The sequence below is a fragment of the Mauremys reevesii genome, linkage group 23, assembly GCF_016161935.1.
Source record: "Mauremys reevesii isolate NIE-2019 linkage group 23, ASM1616193v1, whole genome shotgun sequence".
In the NCBI taxonomy this organism is placed as follows: Eukaryota; Metazoa; Chordata; order Testudines; family Geoemydidae; genus Mauremys; species Mauremys reevesii.
In genome coordinates this window covers 21139107-21160561 of record NC_052645.1, presented here as the reverse complement: position 1 = coordinate 21160561, position 21455 = coordinate 21139107, and the positions used below count along the sequence as shown (strand labels likewise).

The 21455-nt window shown below is 55.5% G+C and overlaps 1 protein-coding gene across 2 annotated transcripts; it reads left to right on the top strand.

The window, feature by feature from the left end:
* The first annotated feature begins 384 nt into the window (after positions 1 to 384).
* On the top strand, positions 385 to 20642 carry CSF3R (colony stimulating factor 3 receptor). Of its 2 annotated transcripts, none has more exons than XM_039511804.1 (16): positions 385 to 506; positions 2429 to 2542; positions 3771 to 4070; positions 4679 to 4802; positions 5835 to 6022; positions 7470 to 7624; positions 9324 to 9477; positions 10520 to 10602; positions 10964 to 11177; positions 12058 to 12249; positions 13026 to 13127; positions 13661 to 13807; positions 14940 to 15080; positions 16070 to 16160; positions 16744 to 16825; positions 17483 to 20642. In XM_039511804.1, the coding sequence occupies exons 2-16, from the start codon at positions 2476 to 2478 to the stop codon at positions 18014 to 18016; spliced, it is 2574 nt and encodes an 857-aa protein (XP_039367738.1). In that variant the 5' UTR covers positions 385 to 506; positions 2429 to 2475; the 3' UTR covers positions 18017 to 20642. The 2 variants fall into 2 exon arrangements, with proteins under 2 accessions (XP_039367738.1, XP_039367739.1); XM_039511805.1 differs by having other exon boundaries at positions 419 to 506; positions 2383 to 2542.
* The last annotated feature ends 813 nt before the right edge of the window (positions 20643 to 21455 follow it).

The window sequence follows — 21455 nt, the reverse complement described above, 5'->3', positions numbered from 1 at the left end:
AGGGCACTAAAGGTGCATGTCCAGCCCCTCCCAAAGGCTGCGCTCTGCTCCAGGGCACCTTGGAGGCTGTATTCCTCCTGCCAGCCTCTCAGAGGCCGAGCTGGCCCAGCTGGTTGCGGCAGGTCCCAGCAAACCAGCACATTATTGCCCCATCCCGGCCGCTCATGGACTCCCTTCGAAGCGTGGTGGGCAGGGGAGGAGGATGAGCCAGGAGCCCTTTCCCCAGCCACTCGCTGCGTGTGATGTGCTCCTTCCTTCCTGCCAGAAAGCCAGGCAGATACAGCCTGCGGGGAAGCATTTTGCAATCACCTTTTCTGAAAGTCAGAGCAATTAACGGCACTGGTTGGTGGGTTGGTTGTTTTTTTTTTCTTTTTCTTTTTTGAGGAACTAACGGTGAAAGCAACATGTTAGAGAAGAGCTGGAACACTCTTCTCTCCTGGGAGCCGGGGGCCGGTCCTGCGAGGGAGCCGTGAGCCAGAGTGTGCCGCACAAGGCGCTGAGATGAGGTAAGGGATGGAGCTCGTGCTGGCTGGGTGCTGACTCAAACTTGGGTTGTACAGAACCTCTGATGGGATCCTGCTGCTCTGGCTAGGCTCCATCCTTGGCCAAAGCTGCTCGGGGTGGATCGTCCCCCTTTTAACAGGCAGCAAATGATGCATTCTTGTGAATCTGGGGGTTCCGGCATTCAGCGCTGTCCTGCTGCTGCAGCTCAGAACCATTCAGCGGCTGTTTAAAGTTTGCACGATGCTTTGGAGCTGTGAAGTGTTATCCCTGAAACTGAGGCTATTCGTGGCTCATTTCCCCGCAGCGGGGTGGAGAGACGGAATAACCCATCTCACACACCACCGAGCACCAAATCCAGGCTCCCACACCATTGACTCCCCACCCAGGAGCTCCTTTCGTGGGACTCAGTGGGGCAGTCGGATCTCCAGCCCCAATCCTGGTGGGAACTGGCAGCAAGGAGCAGGTGAGGGAGTCAGAACCTGGGACCCAGCAGTCTGGGGCTCAGGAGCAGAAGCAGGGGTGAGGATGGGGGAGTAGGGAGGTGCTGGAAGAAGAAACTGAAAATAGTTTAGAGGATGAACAGACTGCAGAGTAGGGGGAGGCAAGATCCCAGTGGCCTGCAGATGTGGCCTGTCAAGTAGGGAGGCATTTCCTCATTCATTCCTTTCGTAAGACTATAAACAGCCCCAGCCTCGAGCCACCTTTCACGTTTCTTTAAACCCACCCACTGGATGGCATGGGAGGTGAAACCACCCCGGCACCGTGAAGTGCCACATCTGGATACGAATGTGTCCGTCCCTTCTCTGCAGAAGCCGGGGGAACCGCCTGCCTTGAGCATGGCTGAGTGGAGCTCTGAGCTGGCTGCCAGGATCGGGCTGGTGGCCGAAGGTCGTGCCTGTCTCTCCCCACGCATGGGGCTGGTTTACTCGCAGGGTTCTTCTTTCCCAGCTCAGGCAGCACCAGGCTCTGGGGGGGGCCTTGTTCCATGCAGTCTGGCCGCGCAGAGGTTTGGTTGTACAGGCTGCACGCTCCTTGGGGCAGCAGGGACAGGCTCTGACTGCGGGGGTGCCTACACAGGAGCGAGTTCCCGGCCTGGATGGAGACTTGTGCTTGTGGGGCCAGGCTAGTCCGTTGTGGCTCTGGCACGGAGCGGGGCTAGTCTGAGCTCAGACCTGGGGGCGGCAAGTCTCCGCCTCAGCCAAGCGGCAATCGCTCACCCTGGGCATCACCACACCCACAGCCACTCCAGTTACTTTATTTCCCAGACTGGAGGGGACTGGAGGGGCTGCGTGAATGTGTTTCTGACACAGAGAGGTGGCCTGAAAATGGGCAGTGACAGGCCGCAGGCACCACAGGCCTTGTGTCCTATGAGCCTCTTCGTCCCAAACATACATGATGGGAACAGCTGGAGGGGCATGGAACACCCTCACGTCCCACGTCTGTATGTACCACGGGCGAGCACTGAGAGGACCCGTCACATGCCACCTCCATCTGTAACGGGTCAGCACCAAGAGCATTTGTGCTTGGCTCTGCTCTCCCATGGCATGAACTATGTGGAAACGCTTGGTGATGCAATTACCCAAATGTCTCAGGCCAAGGGAGAAATTCACAGCCTCAGGGGGCTGGTGTAAAATGAAATGTGCTTTGTGAAATACAAATGTAGCGTATGTGTCAGATTTATCCCCGTTAGCATGTGTGTCCATGTTAGATAGACGGGGGTGGGGTGGGGGTGGAATGGGAAAGATAGATAGATAGATAGATAGATAGATAGATAGATAGATAGATAGATGGGATGCATGGGAATAGATAGATGGATGGATGGATGGATGAACCCAGTACATTTTGCCTCCTATGTGACTCAGAAAGTCTCTCATGTAGGGTTGTACCAGGCCAGGTTAATCTGAGCACACTCCCATCTCCACAGCCATCATCCCAGGCCTGTAAAGGAGACTCAGTCTGTGAATTCAGATCATGGCCATGCACTGGAACTCTGAGATGCTGCTGGGATGCTCCACACTCTTCCTTCTGCTCCTCGGAGGTGAGTTTCAAAGGGAAGTGGTTCCCAGCAAGGAGCTGGGAAATCCCTGACTCCGTACAGATGCACTTGATGTCAATTCTGTGGCCAGCATGGAATGAGTTTTGCTAGTGTCCATCCCAGAAACGGTGCTGACTGGCAGTGAAGACAGGGGCCAGGCAGTGACTGTATTGGGGACTAGCCTGTCGGAGAGGTGGCGAATCCAGGTCAGGCTGGAGAAGAGTGGTGGGACATTCCCCCTGTCCTGGCGTTACTGGACCCTGGATCTGTAGATAAGTGGAGAATTTCCCATCCCAGGGCCATTCACCAGCCACAAGTGAAAATAATAGATCGATGTCTCAGGGCTTTGAAACTGAAAAGCCACACTGAAGTGACCGTGGCCTGAGTACAGCTCAGCCGTGCTTCATGGACGACCCTCAAACAAGAGCCCAAAAGCAAACAAAAGTCTCACTCCAAACATGTGATCCTCTAGTACAGACCCCTGAGCCCAGGCCACATCCCAGTCCCACCGCCCATGTGGCGTCGTCCCAGTCCCCCGAACCAATGCTGGAGCTGCTGAAGTCTCTGCGCTGGTACCCTTCACATTCTAACAAAAGGCACTGTCCGCATGTCTGGCCTTTTGATTGTTCCTTTGCCATTTCAGACTCTAACATGGCCCCTTTGGTGCTAAACTCTTGCTGTGCAATGTGTCTGCTCCTTAAAATCTCCATTTGGGAAAGAAAAATTCAACCTTAATGGCAGCAAATTTAAAGCTGACAAAACCAAATACTGTTTTGTAACATTAGGCTGTGGAACTCACTGCCGCAAGGTTTCCTTGAGACTGAGGGTTTATCAGAATTCAAAACAAGTCTTGGACATTTATCTAGCTAACCCGACCATGCAGATTTGCTATAGAAAGGCTTAAAATTCATATAACTTTGGAAGGGGTATAAAGTCTCTCCTTCAGGGCATCAGCCAACCAGCAGGGGCTGGGGGAAATCTCTTACTGGAGCCGGTTATCCCATAACTGCAGGGTTTTGGCACCACTCCCCCGTGTTGGAGATGAGATACTGGGCGAGATGGAGTCCAAGTTTCTAAACATGGGGCTGGCTTTCAGGAAAAAAGAGTAACGCACTCAGGCTGCCAGGAGGAGTTCCTGGAGTGCCAGTGAAGGAGCAGGCCAGAGGGGCAGCCCCTTCTGTGTAGCCCAAGGCCCTGTCACCTTGATGTGCTGTTCTCTTTCACTCTGCAGGGGCCCGAGCCTGTGGCAGGGTCACAGTGGACTCACCCATCATTCTCTTGGGATCTACAGTCACAGCCTCTTGCACCATCCAAAGCAACCGCTGCGGTGGCTTGGAAGGTGAGGAAATCCAGATCACGTGGAGACTCAACCGCGAGTCCATGTCAGGGAGCCAGCACAAGAGCGTTGAAGGAGCAGACGTTTCCAATCTCACCATCAGCCATTTCAACCTAACCAGGGCCAAGCTGTGGTGCTTTGTGGTGGGGAACGGCACCCCGCAGCGGATAGACATGAAGGAGATCCACGCAGGCTGTAAGTCTCCCCCTCCTCTGGCCTCGACTCAAAGGGCCATGTTTCCCTGCACGTGCAAATAGCACACCCCCTTCCTCCTGATATTTGCACCTGCATCCCTTTCCTTGCACCAGAACTCCTGCATTTGCACATGCAAATGGGGTTAAACTGAACTCCCAGTGGGGGCAGGTAATTAGGGGCCACCACCTCCTTTGCAGGCATGGTCACTTGGACTGCCCCCTCGGCCATGGCTCCAAGAGGCTGGCTGGATCTCGCTGAATACCTTCTCACTTCTCTCTTGCTTTGGCCAGGGACAGAGGGGGTGGGGGTTACTATTTCCTGGTGCATGGGGGAGGGGAGGGCTCTTTGACGTCATGTGCAGGTTGGCAAGGTATGGCAGCGAGGAGAGGGAGAAGTTTGTGCCATTGCTGCCTGGCTGGGGACTCCAGGGCTTCAGGCAGGTGTTCCCTCTCTACAGGTTACAGGAGAGTTCTACAACTGTAGGTAGTAAATAGTTAACAGACACAGGACCAGTCGATGGTGCTCAAGGACATGCAGCTTAACTGCCCAGACCTGGGAGGTCCACTCAGCACATCTCAGATCCTTTCTCCCCGTTGCTTTCTGCCTAGATCCACCATCGAAGCCTGAGAATCTAACCTGTATGATGAACCTCAGTGAGAACAGCCTGACGTGCCGCTGGGACCCCGGGCTGGACGGACACCTCCCAGCCAGAGTGGCTCTGAAAAGTTCCAAGTAAGTGATAAGCCTCAGCCACATGCATGGCCTCCTATCCATCTGCAGGGCCATGGTCAGGCCTCTTTGCCCATTGCACACCGCACATGGAGAAATTAGAGGGGAAAAGGGGCCCGTTTTGGTCCTCTCCTTCCCTTTGCACCCAGGACAGCATGTTCCCCACAACTATCTAGGGCTGTGTCCCATCTGCTTTTAAAAGCCCCACGCAATGAGGCCTCCAGCACGCCCTCCGCAGACTGTCTGCAGGCATCTGTGCTCCGGGGGATACCACGTCTTGCAGGCTGCTCGGTGCAAGCCCCTTGTTGCTTTCCCTTGCTGTGTGGCCTCGGATGTGTCCTTTGGCCATACAGTCCCAGGGCTCAGCGTCACCTGCTGGTACCTTGTGCAGCAGTAATTTTTCAGAGTTTTGTGCCAGAACTGGCTCCCAGAGCCCCGAGCGGGACCAGATTACAGCACTGACTATGGGCAAGTTTGAGAGCTCCTGACACCACACGACAAAGTCAGGAGCGCCGCCAGCTTTTTTGGCACCCTAGGAAGCAGAAGGTCCCACCCCCGAAATGGCGTCCCTGACAGAGGCGGCAGAAGGTCCCGCCCCCAAAATACCGACGACGACCCCCTGAATGTTAGCGCCCGGTCTCCTAATGGGTTGCGCCAGCCCTGGGCAAAGTGGATTATAGACACCCACCATAGAGCAAGCTTAAAGCCACTGAGACTTGATCCCAGAGTCCCTTTGACTCCCAGCCTCTGGGATTGCACCTCAGAGAGTCGCTGCCGGCAGAAGCCCATCTTCTCGATGAGGCCAGCCTTGCCTCCATGCCAGCGGCCCTGCTCAGCTTAGCTCTCCCTTCAAGAACTGTATTTCCCCTGCCTCTGGCCTACCTTTGGGAGTTATTCAGAGGGTCCCTCTGCACCTGCACAGAACCTGGATTTCCATGTCCCTGGGTGTGCCCACTGGGCGCAAGTTGAGAGGAAGGTGAGGATGGGTCTCCAGTGAGAACACACAGAGACTGACCCCATCTTGTTCCACTGCAGGAGCAGAGGCCAGTGTGACGTTTCCCAGGAGGCGATCTCAAACTGTATCCCACAAGCCGGCCAGAACTACTGCACCATTTCTCGCAGCTTTCTCCAGCTGTACCAGAAAATGGACATCTGGGTGTCAGTCCAGAATGCCCTGGGCACAGCTGAGTCTGAGCATCTGTGCATCGACCCCATGGATGTAGGTGTGTAATGGAGCTGGGGGCTTCCTTTGTAGCCACCTAAATCAGAGTCTGGACATAAGAATTTAGAGAGAGAGAGAGAGTTAGTTCTGTTAAACCAAGTCGCATTAAAACACTTCCGATTATTAGGTCACACTTTAAGGTTCCATTTATAAATGGTTTCCAAAGCAAAGGGTTAATAGAGGATTACTAGCTGTTCTAAGCCGGTTATAGATGTTAGTAGGATGTGTTATAGGTGGTTACAAGCATCTTAGCACAAAATGTCATAGATGGTTATAAGCAACCTGTTGACTGACTGGTCCCTCTAACAGATGGTTAACCATTTATTGAGCTGTGTGTAGCTCGAACGTTTGTCCCTTTCACCATCGGCAGCTGATCCAGTCAAAGATATTACCTCACCCGCCTTGTGTCTTTCATGTATTGAAACATCAGCGAGTCGTTTATTAGCCCTTCGGAAACTACGGATCAATGGAACCTTCTATCAAATACAATGGATCATTATTACTATTATTTTGCTGTTTAAGGGCCTGATTTGTAGCCCAGCAAAGTCAGGGCGAGTCTTTCCATTGACTTAGCAGGCCCTAAGTGCTCAGTTCTGCAGGTGAAATCCTCACCCTGTTGAAGCCTCTGGCAAAACTCGGCTATATTGCATCAGTACCTGAGATTTCTGTTACCAGAGCCCCTGGGTGTTGCGGGGAGGTGACTAAGTAGGAGTTAACTCCCAACATCCTGGCCAAATTACCATGCAGTCGTTATAATTTGCTCACTGCATCCCCACTCCAGGAGGTTTTGACTGATGCAGGATGATGCTTCTCTCCCTGTTCTGAGCTGCTGCACGGAGCCGCTCTGTTAAACAGCTGCTGCATTTCAGCCCAGCATTACAGCACTAGGTGGGGTAATTCCTCTCCAGAGGGAAAAGGGGGATAACGTGCGTTGTGAGGTTTCAGGAGGAAAGACACAATAGGAACATCAAAGAAATGATTAATTAATGAGTTATTGTCAATTACTAATAACAACACATTTCCCTCAATCTCTGATTGGCCCCTTTTCCGCTACTGTAATTATGGATCAATCTCCCTGTAATGCCATGAGGCTCATGTATGGGAGACTATTTTACTTCATTTGCGTATTGAATCCAACTCCTAGTCAGATTATTTCTATTTCTCAAGGTCTTTTCATGCTGCATTTTTTTAACCATTTATTTTTCTTACTCACCTCGCTGGGGCTTAAAGCCAGAGCCAGGATTAAGACTAACACTAAATCCGATCAGATAGATGGCTGGGATCCCCCGTGTGAATCCCAAGGTCTGGGGGTCCCACTGACTGCAGGAGAAGGTGTGCAGGCAAACAATTAGTGGGGTCAAGCCCTGGCTGTGTTTTGTGCTTTGCCTGAGCCCCATCTCTCTATCGATCTATCAATCTATTGATCTATCGATCTCTATTCCTTGTAGCCAAACTGGATCCCCCTGTCCTAAAGAGCATCCAGTCAGTCCCTTTCCAGACTGACTGTGTCTCCGTGGCCTGGGAAGTGGCTCCCACCAGCTCCCACATAGAGCAGCAGTGTGAGCTCCGCTACAGGACCCATGAGGACCCTGGATGGACTCTGGTGAGTGACTGGCTCCGGGAGAGGGGGCCGGGCTGGCTGGCTGGCTGGGGCTGTGTTCCTTTGGAGGAAGTATGGTCTAGTGGCCAGAACTCCTGGGATCTGTTCCTGCCTCTGTTTCCGTGGGGGGACTGAGAGCCCCTCATTTTCCCCATCTGTAAACTGGGAGATTCCATCTGCTCTTCCAGCCAGCTCCTGAGGGGAGAGGAGTGAGTCATTGGCTTCTCTCTCCTGTTTGGAAGGAGGGAAGGAAACCTCTCCTGTCCCACCCAAACCCCCACTCCTAAAATGCGCTGTCTGCTCCTCGATTGTAACCATTCCGCATCCTTCTACTCAGGAGCTGCACGGATAGTCCAGAGATTTACTCTGCACTTCCAGTACCTCTGTTTGACCCCCCTCCCCTCGCCACACACCCTGGTGCCCGCTGCTGATGGGGCACAGAAGAGGGGCAGCCTGCGGGCACTGACAGCTAGATTTCCCAAGATCTCAGGGCTGGATCTCCAAGTGCACAGCGCCCCCCATCGGAGCCAAATTTCCCACCCTCAGCAGCTCCCATTGGGACACGGATCAGATTTTCCAGAGCTCACACCCAGCACCCTGGGCTCTTTGGACAACCAGGCCACTTGCTTAGATGCCACAAAGGGAGTTGAGCACTTGGAAATCTGGGGCGATGAGGCCTGCCTAACACTCCAGCCTACAGCATGGGGCGGGGGGAGGGGGGGGCAGCCACCAGACACTGGGGCCAAGATTCTCCAGAAGTAGCTAGTGATTTGGGGGCCTGGATTTTCACAATGTGCTGAGCAGCCACCCTCTGAGACTCAGGCCCCTTTCAGGCATCTCAGGTTGGTGACTCCAAATCACCAGCCACTTTTGCACCAGTTGGGGATCTGGCCCATTGACCCCAGTGGAGCGAGGCTGAGAGCCGGCCCCACCAAACAGAGAGATCCAGGCCACACAGCATGGAACCCCCCCCCTCTCGGAGCCACTAACAATCACACCTTAGTCTCTGCCACTCCGGCCCCATCAATACAGCTCCCGCCGCCAGCTCGTTTCCAGAGCTGCTGCCTGGCAACCTGCGACCCAGATTGCCTTTGGAGATGTCCAGTTCCCTTGTTTAGATCACAAGTTTCCTGGGCTGATTCTCCCCTCCCTTCGGTGTAACACCCCCCACCCCGCCGGAAAGGCCTGGGGTTCCCCTGGGGAGTGTGCGGAGCCAGGCCCCTGGAGCCTGGCCCTGGCCTTTAAGAGTGGGGCTCTCTGGGAGCAGTTTCAGGCATCGATTCCCCCTGGGTCTGGAGGCTGCATTACTGGGCCAAACCCATCTGCTGGCCGCCATGGACTTTGCCCAGCAGATCCCACACTCTGCATGTGACTCTTCTTTTTGGACCCGTCTCAAGTGGGCCGTGCAGCTTTGTCCACAGAGGGTGAAACAGCTTTTCTGGGCAGGAGCTAGAGAGAAGCGGGGCCGGCTTCCCCCAGGCCTGGCCCCTCGCGCCCTCAGTTACATCCACAAAAGGCTGCCACAGCAGAAGGGGTTGCCGGGGCTACCCCAGGGAGCTGTTCACGCCCACTTCGGCACGCTTTGCCCTGGTGTGACTGACGCACGGGGCGAAGCCGGAGGGGGATTGGGGCCTCGACCCGGCCACGACTGAGCAAGAGTCCACATGGGGCTGCCTCTGACGTTGCTTTGCTTTGCGACCAGGTCCCCAACATTGTCAGCCCCAACCTGAAGACCCATCACTGCGGCTTCCTCTTTGGGACGGAGCATCGCTTCCAGATGCGCTGCAGGCGGGTCACAGCGATGGGCTACTGGAGCGAGTGGAGCCCGGGATGGAATTTCACCACCCACGAGAAAGGTGGGTCCTGGCAGGGGGACCGCCCACGCCATGGTACCACCGCACAGACAGGGTCTGACTGGCTCAGGCTCAGGGACCCAAGGCCTGGCTGAGAGTCCTCCCCATGCCAGGGCTGTTGGGAGGCCCCTGGGTGAAACAAACACAAGAGAGAGCCATCCTCACTGCTGCCCCATACACACACCCCCATCCCCCGGCTGCCTCAGCAGAGAGACCACGGACCGAGCCCTAGGGCTGGGACCCACAGCGTCCCTAGTGCTGGTGCATTGTGACCCCACAGCAAACCTGGGTCTGTGGCTTCGCTGGGTGACCAGGCAGGGTGGAAGAACAAAGTGACACACACAGAGCTCGGTGATGCGGCACTGGGGAGGGCAGAGGAAAAGGCCCAGAGCTGCCTGGGGGCGTGGGGTCCGACTCCTGCTTATTGGCGTTCGCAGTGGGTCTCTAAGGCTCCCCGTGCTGGGAGCGGTGGGTTCCCATTTACAGCCCTTGGTGTGTGGGTCAGGCCAGCTTTGCTCTCCCACGCGGCCTGGCTTCCACCCTGGGGCAGGTGTTGTTACGGGTGTTCATTTGCTGGGCGATGGGCCAGCTTGGTGCACAACAAGGAGACAAGGGCTCTGCCCAAAAGTGCCCATGATCTAAGGGCTGCTCTGCACACAGGTTTGGTCCTAGGAAAGCAGTGTCCCTTAGGGGCGTGATCCTTTATCCAGTTAGACTGGGCTAAGCAGGCCCTGTCCTGGTTCAGCTATTCCTCTTCTCCTATACGGAGAAACTAACCTGGCGTTGGGCACCTTTATACCAAGAGCCACACCCACACGGGGGCTGTACCGATGTAACTACCCCGGCAGAGTTCCAGTGGTACAACCTGTGACTGTCGACCAGGCCTGGGAACGGGGCTTGCAGCTGAAGAAGGTGCAAGACTGAATTTTAGTGACATTCTGATCCACTGAGACCAGCACATCTGTGTGGGGTCTGTCACATCTGTACCAGTAAAGGGCAGCTGCGAAGAATGGGTGAAAGAAACCCCTCCTCTTGTGTGCTCTAGCTCCTGCAGGGAAGCTGGACGTTTGGTGGAAGATGACGCCTGTGGACTCTGGGAAGACAGCGGAGGTTCAGCTGCTGTGGAAGGTAATGCTGGACAGGCCCCTCCCAGCAGAATGCACATGCGGCTCGTTGTAAGACAGCCCCTGTTATTACACACGGCTTGTCTGTGGGGGAAGAGGCACGTGAGCACTTAGCCGTGGGACTCGCTGAGACTGTCACAGCCCCATATCTGAACTCCCTGCTGGTGTCCTGGGCTCCCCAGTGCTAGGACAGGCTGCCGCATCCTTTTCTCCCCTGCCCCAGGTGTTTCTATAGGACCCGTCCCCCCTAGAAGCCAAGCACTGAGCACGGTAAATCACCCCTGCATGGTGCCCTCCACAACGGGCTCTGGTCCCAGGCCGGGTCCCCGCACTAACCCAACCACTGTTCTACCCGCTCTGTGCAGGCTCTGAAGCGGAACGAGATGAATGGCAGGATCCTGGGGTACTGGGTCTCCCTGAATCCCAGACAGAGGAATGTGGAGCTAGCCGCTGTCTGCAACACGACCGAGATGCAGTGCAATTTCTCTGTGCTGGCTGGGGTCAGGAGAGTTTATCTCGCAGCCTATAACTCAGCAGGCGAGTCTGCAGCAACAGAAGTTATCTTCCTTGAGAAGAAAGGTAGGGGCTCGCTAGACAGCCTTGCAGTCTGTTCAAAGCAGCATGTCTCTGAAACCCTGAAAGCACCTTCAGGTGGGCTCCGCTCTGCAGAAACCCTTTGATTTCTCAGCTCAGCTGCACGGGGGCTAGGAGCCCTCCCTGTCGCTCCTTTGTCTGGCTCCAAGAAGTTGGACTGTCTCTATTTGGTCACTGCCCCAGTAATAAGTAGAGGCACTTGCCTGTCAGAGCGTGATCTCTGGGCTCCTCAGTGATCCCGCAGACACACAGTGACCCCGAGATGGGCTCCCTGGTGCGTTTCCTGGGCTGCAGAACATTTCAGGGGAGCAGGGGGTGAAACCCGGCAGACACCAGGCTGGCCCAGGAGCATGTTTTAAAGGCTGTTGAGAGTGATTAGCTGGAGGGCCAGCTCCTCAGCTGGTGTGAATCAGGGTGGTTCCACTGGAGCCAATGGAGTGACACCAGTTTACACCAGCAGAGGAGCTGGCCTGTAATCTCTGAACCATCCTTTTGAACGACAAGAGAGCAACTAATGGCCAGGCCTGTGCCCTGAGCAAGGGGAGAGTGTGAGACCCCAGACCAGGCACTAAATCTTGACATTCCCATGGCTGCTTGGTAAGAGAAGATGCTGCTTCTGCTTGCAGACTCACAGGCCCCACCCCCTCTCTGCTAGCCGAGGCGGCTGCAGAGGGTCCATGGCCTCCTCTGGTTTTACTGACTCTGTGGTGAGCTCAAAGCGCAGCAGCACCAGTTCTGCTGCCCTTCCCCCGCTCCCTCCTGACCCCCGCTCGGCTTCCCCCATATCCCACACACAGCTTCTCTCCCCCTGGGGCTGCGGGCGTGACTGTCTGGGCCTGATTGCCTTCTCCCACGCTGTTCGCAGGGCAGCCCCTGGCCGGGATCCACACTTCCCCCTGTGATGAGCACAGCCTCTGGGTGCACTGGGAGGCACCCAGAGCCACAGCCACTGGGTACGTACTTGAGTGGCGCCAAACAGCCTTGCCGGGGCCAGCCAGGAGCAGCGGGAGCTGGCAGGTGGAGCGGAACAGGAGTGCCACCAAGGCACTAATCCGAGGTAGGCGCTAAGGGGCAGGGTTTGGGCAGCAGCCTGGGGCGTGGGGGGGCAGCAAAGGTGGGTTCCTGGCCTTTTGCCCCTTCGATTCACTGGTCCAAGGTCTGTCCACAGCACATGGCACCTTGGAGGCTGGACAGCTGCCAGGAGGGGAGGCAGCACTCTGCCAGCCCAGGCTTACGGGGGGAAGCCTTGGTTGTGTCTTCTGACTCTCCATGTTTCTGAGCTGCCCCTCAATTTTACAGATCTCTGCGCTGTATCCCTCCACCGACCCCACACCCGTCTCTGCTCTGTATCCATCCTGCAACACCCCCTCATCTCTGTGCTGTATCCATCCATGCACCAACCCCATCTCTGCCCTGTATCCATCTACTGCTCTGCTCTGTATCCATCCTGCAACACCCCCTCATCTCTGTGCTGTATCCATCCATGCACCAACCCCCCCATCTCTGCCCTGTATCCATCTACTGCCCCCGTCTCTGCGCTGTATCCACCCTGTGACCCCCCTTCCAGTTACCCTGTACATACCAAAGTTTGTTTTCATGCCCATAATGTCAATGCTGTGCCATTAAACCCCCGGGATGCTGCCTCATGTACCAGGTACATGATGAGAAGTAGAGATTTGATGTGTCAGCTGACGCACTGTGGCTGATTGACTGGAGATGCAAGATATGCTGGCAGTGCAGAGGGCGCCCTCCCTGCTTCAGATGATTGAGTAAAGGGCTCTCAGTGCTTGTAGCCCTGCTGGTTTAATCACCTCCTCTTGTTTTCTCTTCCAGAAAATATTGAGCCTTTCCAGCTGTACAATATCTCCGTGTACCCGTTGTATGCGGACGCGGTGGGGCTGCCCCTGCACACAGCAGCCTATTCAAAAGAGAAAGGTATGTGTTTCTATAGCAGCTCCCATCCCGAATGACCCCAAACTGCTTCAGGTCCAGGCAGCATGACTGAAATGCAGCCACCTCTGGGGTGGAGGGTGGCAGCGCAACAGCACACATGAATGGGGGTGCTGAAAGTCCAGCCCAGGGCCGTGGTCCAAGCCCCTGCTCTTATGAAAAGTGTCTCCCGGCTCTGTGGAATTTGGCAGAACAGAGGGTTAACTGCAGAATGATCTTTTGCAAGAGATCACCGTGCAAGAAGCACAAGACAACCAGAGTCCTTGGGTGAGGTGCTCCACTGACATACTGCACCAGCATACACTGGCAGAGGGTCTGGCCCACTGCTCACAGGGCATTCAGTGCCAGAGGTGTGCGGGTCCGGGGCTCCCCGACCTCCAAGCAGTCAGATTTGTCACAAATACCTGCTCTTACCCAGGACTCTCTGCTCTCCGGCCCATATTGGGGACCCAATAGGAATCTGCACTGCAGTGCCCTTGGCTGCTTTTTGTACCTTTCGTGTTCTTCTCCCACTTCAGCTCCATCCTGTGCCCCTAAATTCCGCCTCAAGAGTGTCAGCAAGTCCCACGCCGAGCTCTGCTGGGACCCAGTCCCCATTGAGATGCAGAATGGCTTCATCACGAACTACACCATCTTCTGGGCCAGCACCGCCAGCGATGAACTCCGTAAGTCCTGCCTGTGTCACTGCCACCCTTGCACTGCACCTACGACCTCGTCGACCTGCCCAGTGCTCTGCAGCACCGTCTTCCCATGGGCTGGATGGATAGTAATCCATGAATGGATTACTTGAATGGATAGTAATCCATGAATGGATAGTAATCCAACCGTGATCCCCCACACAACCACAAGGGTTGAGAGGGTTCAGAAAAGAGCCACAAGAATGAGTAAAGGATTAGAAAACCTACTTCTAGTGACAGACTCAAGGAGCTCAATCTATTTAGCTTAACAAAAAGAAGGCTCAGGGGAACTTGGTTGCAGTTTATAAATATCTACGTGGAAACAAGTATTTACTAATGGGCTCTTCAATCTAGCAGAGAAAGGTCTAACAGAATCCAATGGCTGGGAGTTGATGCTAGACAAATTCAGACATGGAGGTAAGGTGCAGTGAGTGTAATTAGCCATTAGAACAATTTACCAAGGGTCCTGGTGGATTCTCCGTCACTGGCAATTTTTAAATCCAGATGGGCTGTTTTTCTAACAGATCTGCCCTAGGGATTATTGTGGGGCAGGTCTCCGGCCTGTCTTGTACAGGGGGCCAGACTAGATGATCACAATGGTCCCTTCTGGCCTTGGAATCGATGAACATCCCAGTAGGCGCCTACCTGCATCCTATGGTGCCCAAATCCCTTTGCAAATCTGGCCGGAGAGGCTGAATGACCTACGCGTGGTCACACAAGCCATCGGTGGCAGAGCAGTGAATTGATCCCAACTCTCCTGAGTCCCAGGCTAGTCTCCATCCTTCCTCTAGGTGTGTGTATGTCGGGGGCTGTACTATAGGTCTGGGAAGTGGGTGGGGGGGAGTTCCAGGGGGTCACACTGTTGTGGGGTCAGCGTTTTATTTTCTCTTCTCCCTCATCACCGTCCCCTCCCCCCTTCCCTGTTGTGGTCCTGTCTTTCGTGGAGGAGGTGGGCGCTCAATTCCAGTCAGACCCACTCGTGCAGGTACCACTGCCCCCGCGCAGGCTCTGGATTTAGCTCCTGGAGGTGATGCCAGGACTCGGAACGGGTCCGTAAGCGGTGTGAGTGCGCGGCGGGATTGGGAGCTCAGGGTGACTAATAGCCGTACCTGCTTCCTAGGTGCCGTTGTGAACTCCTCCTTCACCACCTTCACCGTCAGGGGCCTGCTGCCGTCGACGATGTACAAAGTGCACATAATGGCGTCCACAGCAGCCGGCAGCACCAACAGCACAACCCTGACGCTGGTGACCCCGGTGCTGGGTAAGGCCGTGGGCTTGGCCCGCTTGGGAACCCAGCGCTTGGGATGGGCCCACAGCTGTGATCCGAGGCGCTTTGTGGCCCACGAGGCAGAGGCGGGGGTGGGGGAGATAGCCCTGGACCCACACCCCTCACACATGCACACACACAGACAGGCATGTGCACACACACGCACACACACAGATACACATGAACTCTAGGGACAGCTGGATCCCAAACTGCATGTGAACTTGGCCCATCCCTAGGTGGCAGGGGAGACATGGGGGTTGCTGAGGCACTGGGACTAATTCCTGGGTCCACTCCAGCTGCTTAGCACAAAGCACCCCGGGATCATAAGAACATGAGAACAGCCGTACTGGGTCAGACCAAAGGTCCATCTAGCCCAGTGTCCTGTCTTCCAACAGTGGCCAATGCCAGGTGCCCCAGAGGGAATGAACCGAACAGGGAATCATCAAGTGATCCATCCCCTGCTGCCCATTCCCAGCTTCTGGCAAACAGAGGCTATGGACACCATCCCTGTCCATCCTGGCTAGTAGCCATTGATGGACCTAGCCTATATGAACTGATCCAGTTCTTTTTTGAACCTTGTTATAGTCTTGGCCTTTACAACATCCTCTGGCAAGGAGTTCCACAGGTTGACTGTGCGTTGTGTGAAAAAATACTTCCTTTTGTTTGTTTTACACCTGCTACCTATTTTCATTTGGTGACCCCCTAGTTCTTGTGTTATGAGAAGGAGTAAATAACACTTCCTGATTTACTTTCTCCACACCAGTCATGATTGTATAGACCTCTATCCTATCCCCCCTTAGTCGTCTCTTTTCCCACTTATTCATCGCTCCTCATATGGCAGCCATTCCATACCCCTCATTACTTTTGTTGCCCAACCCCCACCTACCTCGAGGGAATGCTCAGGTCACGCCATGCCACCTACCTGACTCGCTCATGCCAAGGGCTGAGCTTTGGGAATAACCCAGTTCCTATCTCTTTTCCAGATGAGAAAGAAATCCAGTATCTCCTCCCGTTCTTTGGCCTCGTGTGTGTCGTGCTTGTAGTATTATTCGTCTGCTTCCAGAAGAATCGGAGGTAAGCGCCCGTGGATCAGCAGCCCTCCATGGGCTTGGCACTTAGCCTCCCGTGATGCAGCTGTGACCTGTGCGATGCGCAGACACCGATCTCCGTCCAGACAACGGAGGGGGCTGGAGTCAAAGGGCTGGGCAGACATTTCCTCCCCGTTAGGCTCAGGGACACTCACAAGTATGGGAGCTTTGTGCTTTTCACACCAGGCCAGATCCCCCGCTGGGGCGAGTCGGTGGAGCTCCATGGGCTTCCATGGACTCAGCCCCAGAGGAGCGATGTCCCTCTTCACTGGCAGCAGGTGTCTGAACAGAGGCGGGTCCAGCAGGCTCAGACAGGTGCAGAAGGGCACTGAGGGTAACTGCACTGCCCCCAGTTATTATTTATATTGTGATCTGACAGCCCCCAGAGGCCTCTACCAGGGATCAGGGCCCCCTGCTGCTGGGTGCTGCACAAACACAGCCCCAGGCCCTGGATTTCACCCTGCCAGCTGCGTCTCTGCCAATCCCCCCAAGAACCCAAGCCCTGACGGAGCGATCGGCCAGCAGCCCTGTCATTAAGCATCCCCCCGGCTTTGTTATGTGACCAACAGGGTGAAGAATCAGTTCTGGCCCAGCGTCCCGGACCCAGCTAACAGCAGCCTGGGCAAGTGGGTGCCAGCCGACCTGCAGCAGGTAAGAAAGGGTCCGGCAGGTGCCAGTCCTCCCCCATCACTGCTGACTCCACAGCACAATATTGAGTCACCCCTCACCAGCTGAGCACCTGGCAGGGAGACGGGACAGTGCCCTGGTGAGAAGGCCAGACACCACAGTGATGGGCAGGGATTAAGCACCAGAGTAGAATAGAAGAGAAACTAGCCCTGCCCTCCTAGCAGCTGGGTCAGCAGCAGCCAGCCTAGCAAAGCTCCTTCCTATCCGCCAGTAGGGCCGTAGCAGGCTCAGCCCTGCTGGGCAGTCAGAGCTAGCAAACAGCTCAGCTGGCAAAGAATGGGGCCTGATCCTGCAAAATGCCGAACACTGACTTACTCAGCACCCTGCAGGATTAGGCCCCGCTTAGCACCACTTCTGGGCCCTGCAGTGGGGCTGAGAACACAGAGCCTGGCGGGAGAGGGGCAGGATGAGGGCGGGGGGGGGGCGGAGGGGCTTGCACAGCAGTTGGGCTGGGAGAGGCTGGGGTGAGCGGGTGCTGCAGAGTGTCCCCACTCAGTGGGACTGAGAAGGGGCTAGAGGAGAGGGTAGCCGTCAGGAGAGGGCTGTGCCCTGCAGTGGGGCTGGTGAGGCCGCAGCTACGCACCTCAGCAGGCCTTCCCTGAGCAAACGCGTGTTTCCTAGGAGACTCTCCAGACAGCCAGTGCGAGGGAGCCTGGCCTGGTGACCATTTCTGACATCACCGTGCTCGAAAAAGGAGCCGAGAAGAAGGCACCGCTCTGGGGGAAGAAGGACCCTGTCCCAGCAGCTGCTGGCAGCTTCCCGGCCCTCCCCAAATCCTACATCCACCCCAGCAGCTCCGGCCTGCCGAGCGGCAGCAGAGCTCCGGGAGAGGCGCGGCCGGGCTCGTACGTCAACACTGCTGGGGCCGTCCAGTACGCCAAAGTAGTTGCAGAAGGCTACAGGGGCCAGCAGCAGCATGTCCCATCTCCCCTCTACATCCGGTCCGACTCCACTCAGCCCCTGTTGAGCGAGTCGACGCCCAGCCCCAAGCCTTATGAGAACCTGTGGTTCCACGGGGCCCCGCCGGCAGGGCTGCACTGCCAGAGTTCCCAGGAGGATGTGGCCTTCCTGGAGGAGCCGCTGATCGACTTCCCCCTGCTGCAGGGCCTGAAAATCGACGGGGCCGAGGACCTGCATGACTTCCAGCGATTCTAGCGCCTTGCGGAGGCCAGGAGAATGGGCAGCTCAAACAGACGTGTCTCTCCTGGCCAGCCTCACACCGCCCCCCCCTTCCCAAACCTCCATGGAGTAGGCACCAAGCTGCTGTTTGCATTTGCACCACATACTCTCAAAGCATTGGCGTGGCTTGAGCCTTGGGGAGGCGGAGGGTTGGCCGGACGCCCAGGGATGGTGCATCCCACCGCCCTGCAGGAATACGGAGTCTGGCTCCTTGGCTGGCAGGGGCTGGAAGCTCACAACCAGATCCTGCTCAGGGCAGTGAGGAGCTGGGTGCTGTCTGCTCTGGACTCCAGCGAGAGCAGTGTGCTCTGTAGCTCACAGAATCAGGCCCTGAGTGCCTTCCCCGAAAGCTCCTCTAGTCTCTTTCTCCCCAGGCCGGTGGGGCTGGGAATGCGGCAGAGAGCCCTACGGAGGGAGAGCGCATCCCAGGCAGCCCCGCTGGCCGGCCGGCGCTCAGGGCAGTGCTGATTACCTAAAGGAGCTGCACCCATCTGAGCTGAGGGAAGGTGGCTTTGATGCAGAGAGGAAGGACGGGGGGAATCCCTGAAAACAGAACATCAGCTGCGTGCAGGGTCCATGCAGAGGCTGCAGGCTCTGGAGTCCAGACTTGCTCTGCAGCTGTCTCCTTTCTGCAGCTACTATCCCCAGTGCTGCCCTGGTAGGGAGGGAGTCCCGCAGACTTGGCTAAAGACTTTATAAAGCTCCCTATCTTCTAAGGAAATGTCAATGAACAGTCTTCTAAGCTCATTATCCTGCTCCCTGGGGTTCTCTGGCAAGGACCAAGCCACGGCTCTGCATGGCCCTCGCCGAGATGGGGAGCTGAGAAACTTCACTGCACTTTCTAAACCCCAAGTTAATGTTCTGCTATTTATTTGCTTCTCTACATGCTCACTTGTTACCCTGGGGACATTTGCAAAGAGTCAGCGCAGCAAGAGCTGTCTGAGGCCAGGGGATGGGTACTACGCTGCTGAGCTGTTTACTGCTAGGTTACCAGTTCAAATCTAACCGAGGTCCATAGTGACCGACAGTCGGGCCCTTGGCTGGATGTCTAGGGCTTGGCGTGTGAAATGAACTGGGTGTCCAAGTGGGACTGTGTTACCAAAAGGGATCATGAGCTCCCCGGTCAGCCTGTGAGATGGGACCCCCAGCCAAGGGCTTGGGGTGCTGTGAGGAACGTGTGCCCTGCCGCTCTCAGGCTGTTCCTGTTCACTGGGGGGCGGGATGATCCCGTGTTTAGCCTAGAATGGGGTAGACCTGGGCTAGGTTCCCTTCCTCACTCCTGTGACCTAGGGCATGTCACAAAGGGTGTGTTCACTTTGCAGTGTAAACCCGGGGCTGTGGGACCTGGGCCTGTGGACTCAATGGATCCAAGCCCTCCCTTGAGCATCTACACTGCATTGCAAACCTGGGTTTACAATTGCCGGCCCCAGGTCTCACAGCCGTGCTAATGGGTCCATACCGCACTACGCAGCCCTTCTGACTCGGATCTGTGGCTTGGCCTGCATCCATGCTGCAAAATGAAAGGCTTGGACCTCTCAGCGGGTCCCAGGTCCTGAGTGCTTGCTGACCCCCAAGTCAGACTGATTTGTGTGTGGACAGAAGGGGAACTTGGGCTCAAACCCGAGTCAGACCCTATGCTGCGTGTGCAATGTAGACATACCCTTTGTCTCTCTAGGCCTTGGCTCCCCAGTGGAAAGCACCATCCGGCCTCCCAGTGTGTCATTGGGATAAATGCCCACAGGATTGTGAGGTGCTCAAATACCACAGCAGTACAGGGAGGCAGTACTGTAGATGGCAGGTACATTAAGGCTTTAAGTCTCCCGGCCTGCCAGCCCAGCACTGGAATCGCCACTAGCCTGTTTACCTTTTGAAACAGTATTTTTTAAGCGATTGGGCTGGCTTCGGAGCTGGAGCGTAGCAACTTTCCGTAGCTTTGGAAGGAGTCGGCTGGGCACTGGATGCTGCGGCGGAAGCTGCACTGCAGCAAACCCACCCCCAGCTCACCCTGAGAAGCCCAGAGGATGAAACGCAGCTTCTTAAGGCTTGTTCAGAACTCCCCCAGTGTTGGGGTTTGGGCAGCGAGTAGAGTAGATCCTTCTTTACGCTGAGCCATTTTGCTCACCCTGACTGTCAGCTCAGGAAGTTATCAGTCTGCTCGCCTCACGGCAGCATTAGCTGCTGTCAAGCATTAATAGAGCCAGTAGTGATCCCCGTTCCCCCTGCAAGGCAATCAGTGCTCGTTAGCAGTAGGGTTATTTCCTTTAAGGGTTTTGAATTGAGCCATTTGCTGGACGTGCTGTGCCTCGGCGTGTGGCCTGTTTCGGTTGCTGTGAACATTGCACTGGGTAGGACTGTTGGCTGGTGGACCTAGCTGCCAATAACACTGTTGTTATGTGGTGGTGGGGACTGGCGATATTTCACAGGTAAAGTGTTGTACAGCCATGTAACCATTCCAAACCTGTACGTGTTGCCCCAGCAGCCGCTCCGCCTCGGGCGCTGTTTGTAGTATACCACTCAGAGGGAAGGTTTCCCTTTATGGGTTTGGTTTTTTATGTTTCCTTGGTTTGTTTCCTTTGAACAGGTCATTGTAACATTCTGAAATTCAGTATTTGCCAGGTGTGTGTATTTGTTTCTGTGATGCTGCAATGGTTCTGTCACCTCTTGCTCTCCTCCCACAGGCAGATTGGCAGCGGGTGGAGGGGTTCTGTTCCCTCCAGTTCTACTGCAGGAGTGACATATCAGCCCGTCCTATCATTGGTGTTATTCGTCTCCAAGCCAGGCCTGATCTCGCTGCTGGAAAGGGCAGGGGGGCAACACAGTATGGATCTGATCTCCTGAGGTGCTGAGAGCCCCAAACCCAGCTGAAGTCAGTGCGAGCTGAGGGTGCTCAGCACTTCTGGAAATCAGGCCCTAGGTGACATTCAAAGTCCAGCGCTCCTGCAAAAGGCTGGTTTTCTGAAAGGGTCACTAAGGCAAGCAAGCCAGGCATGTCCACACTGTGCAAGCCAGCAGCAGTTCTGTGCTGGAGCTGGCAGATCACAGCTCAAAGTTCAAAGCACTTTGTGTCATCACTAAGAGTCTGAGAAGTGACATTACACCCAGTGTGAACGGGGACTGTCAGCCACAGACGCCTGACTTTAAAAATCATTATTATTAAGATACTTGCAAAGCAAGGGGAGAAAAGAGATTTGCTGGCTGGGCTCTCTGTTCCTCTGCTCCATGTGCCATCAGTTACCCTGTGTAATGTGAGTGCGAAACACCATCAGATCAGAATAGTAACAATTCACTCCCACTGTGCACTGGGTTAAATGGCTGCACAAGACACAGGGCAGCAGGAAATCAACCTTGTATTTGCTTCTGTGAAACTCACATTAGGAAACCTGAAACCACCCCAAACCCACCTGGCTCAGCTTCC

Excerpts from the sequence above, each read along its gene's own strand:
- CSF3R (XM_039511804.1), top strand. The coding sequence starts at position 2,476 with ATGGCCATGCACTGGAACTCTGAGATGCTGCTGGGATGCTCCACACTC. Across the intron at positions 2,543-3,770 it reads CTTCCTTCTGCTCCTCGGAG|GGGCCCGAGCCTGTGGCAGG; the intron begins GTGAGTTTCAAA and ends TTCACTCTGCAG. Across the intron at positions 6,023-7,469 it reads CATCGACCCCATGGATGTAG|CCAAACTGGATCCCCCTGTC; the intron begins GTGTGTAATGGA and ends TATTCCTTGTAG.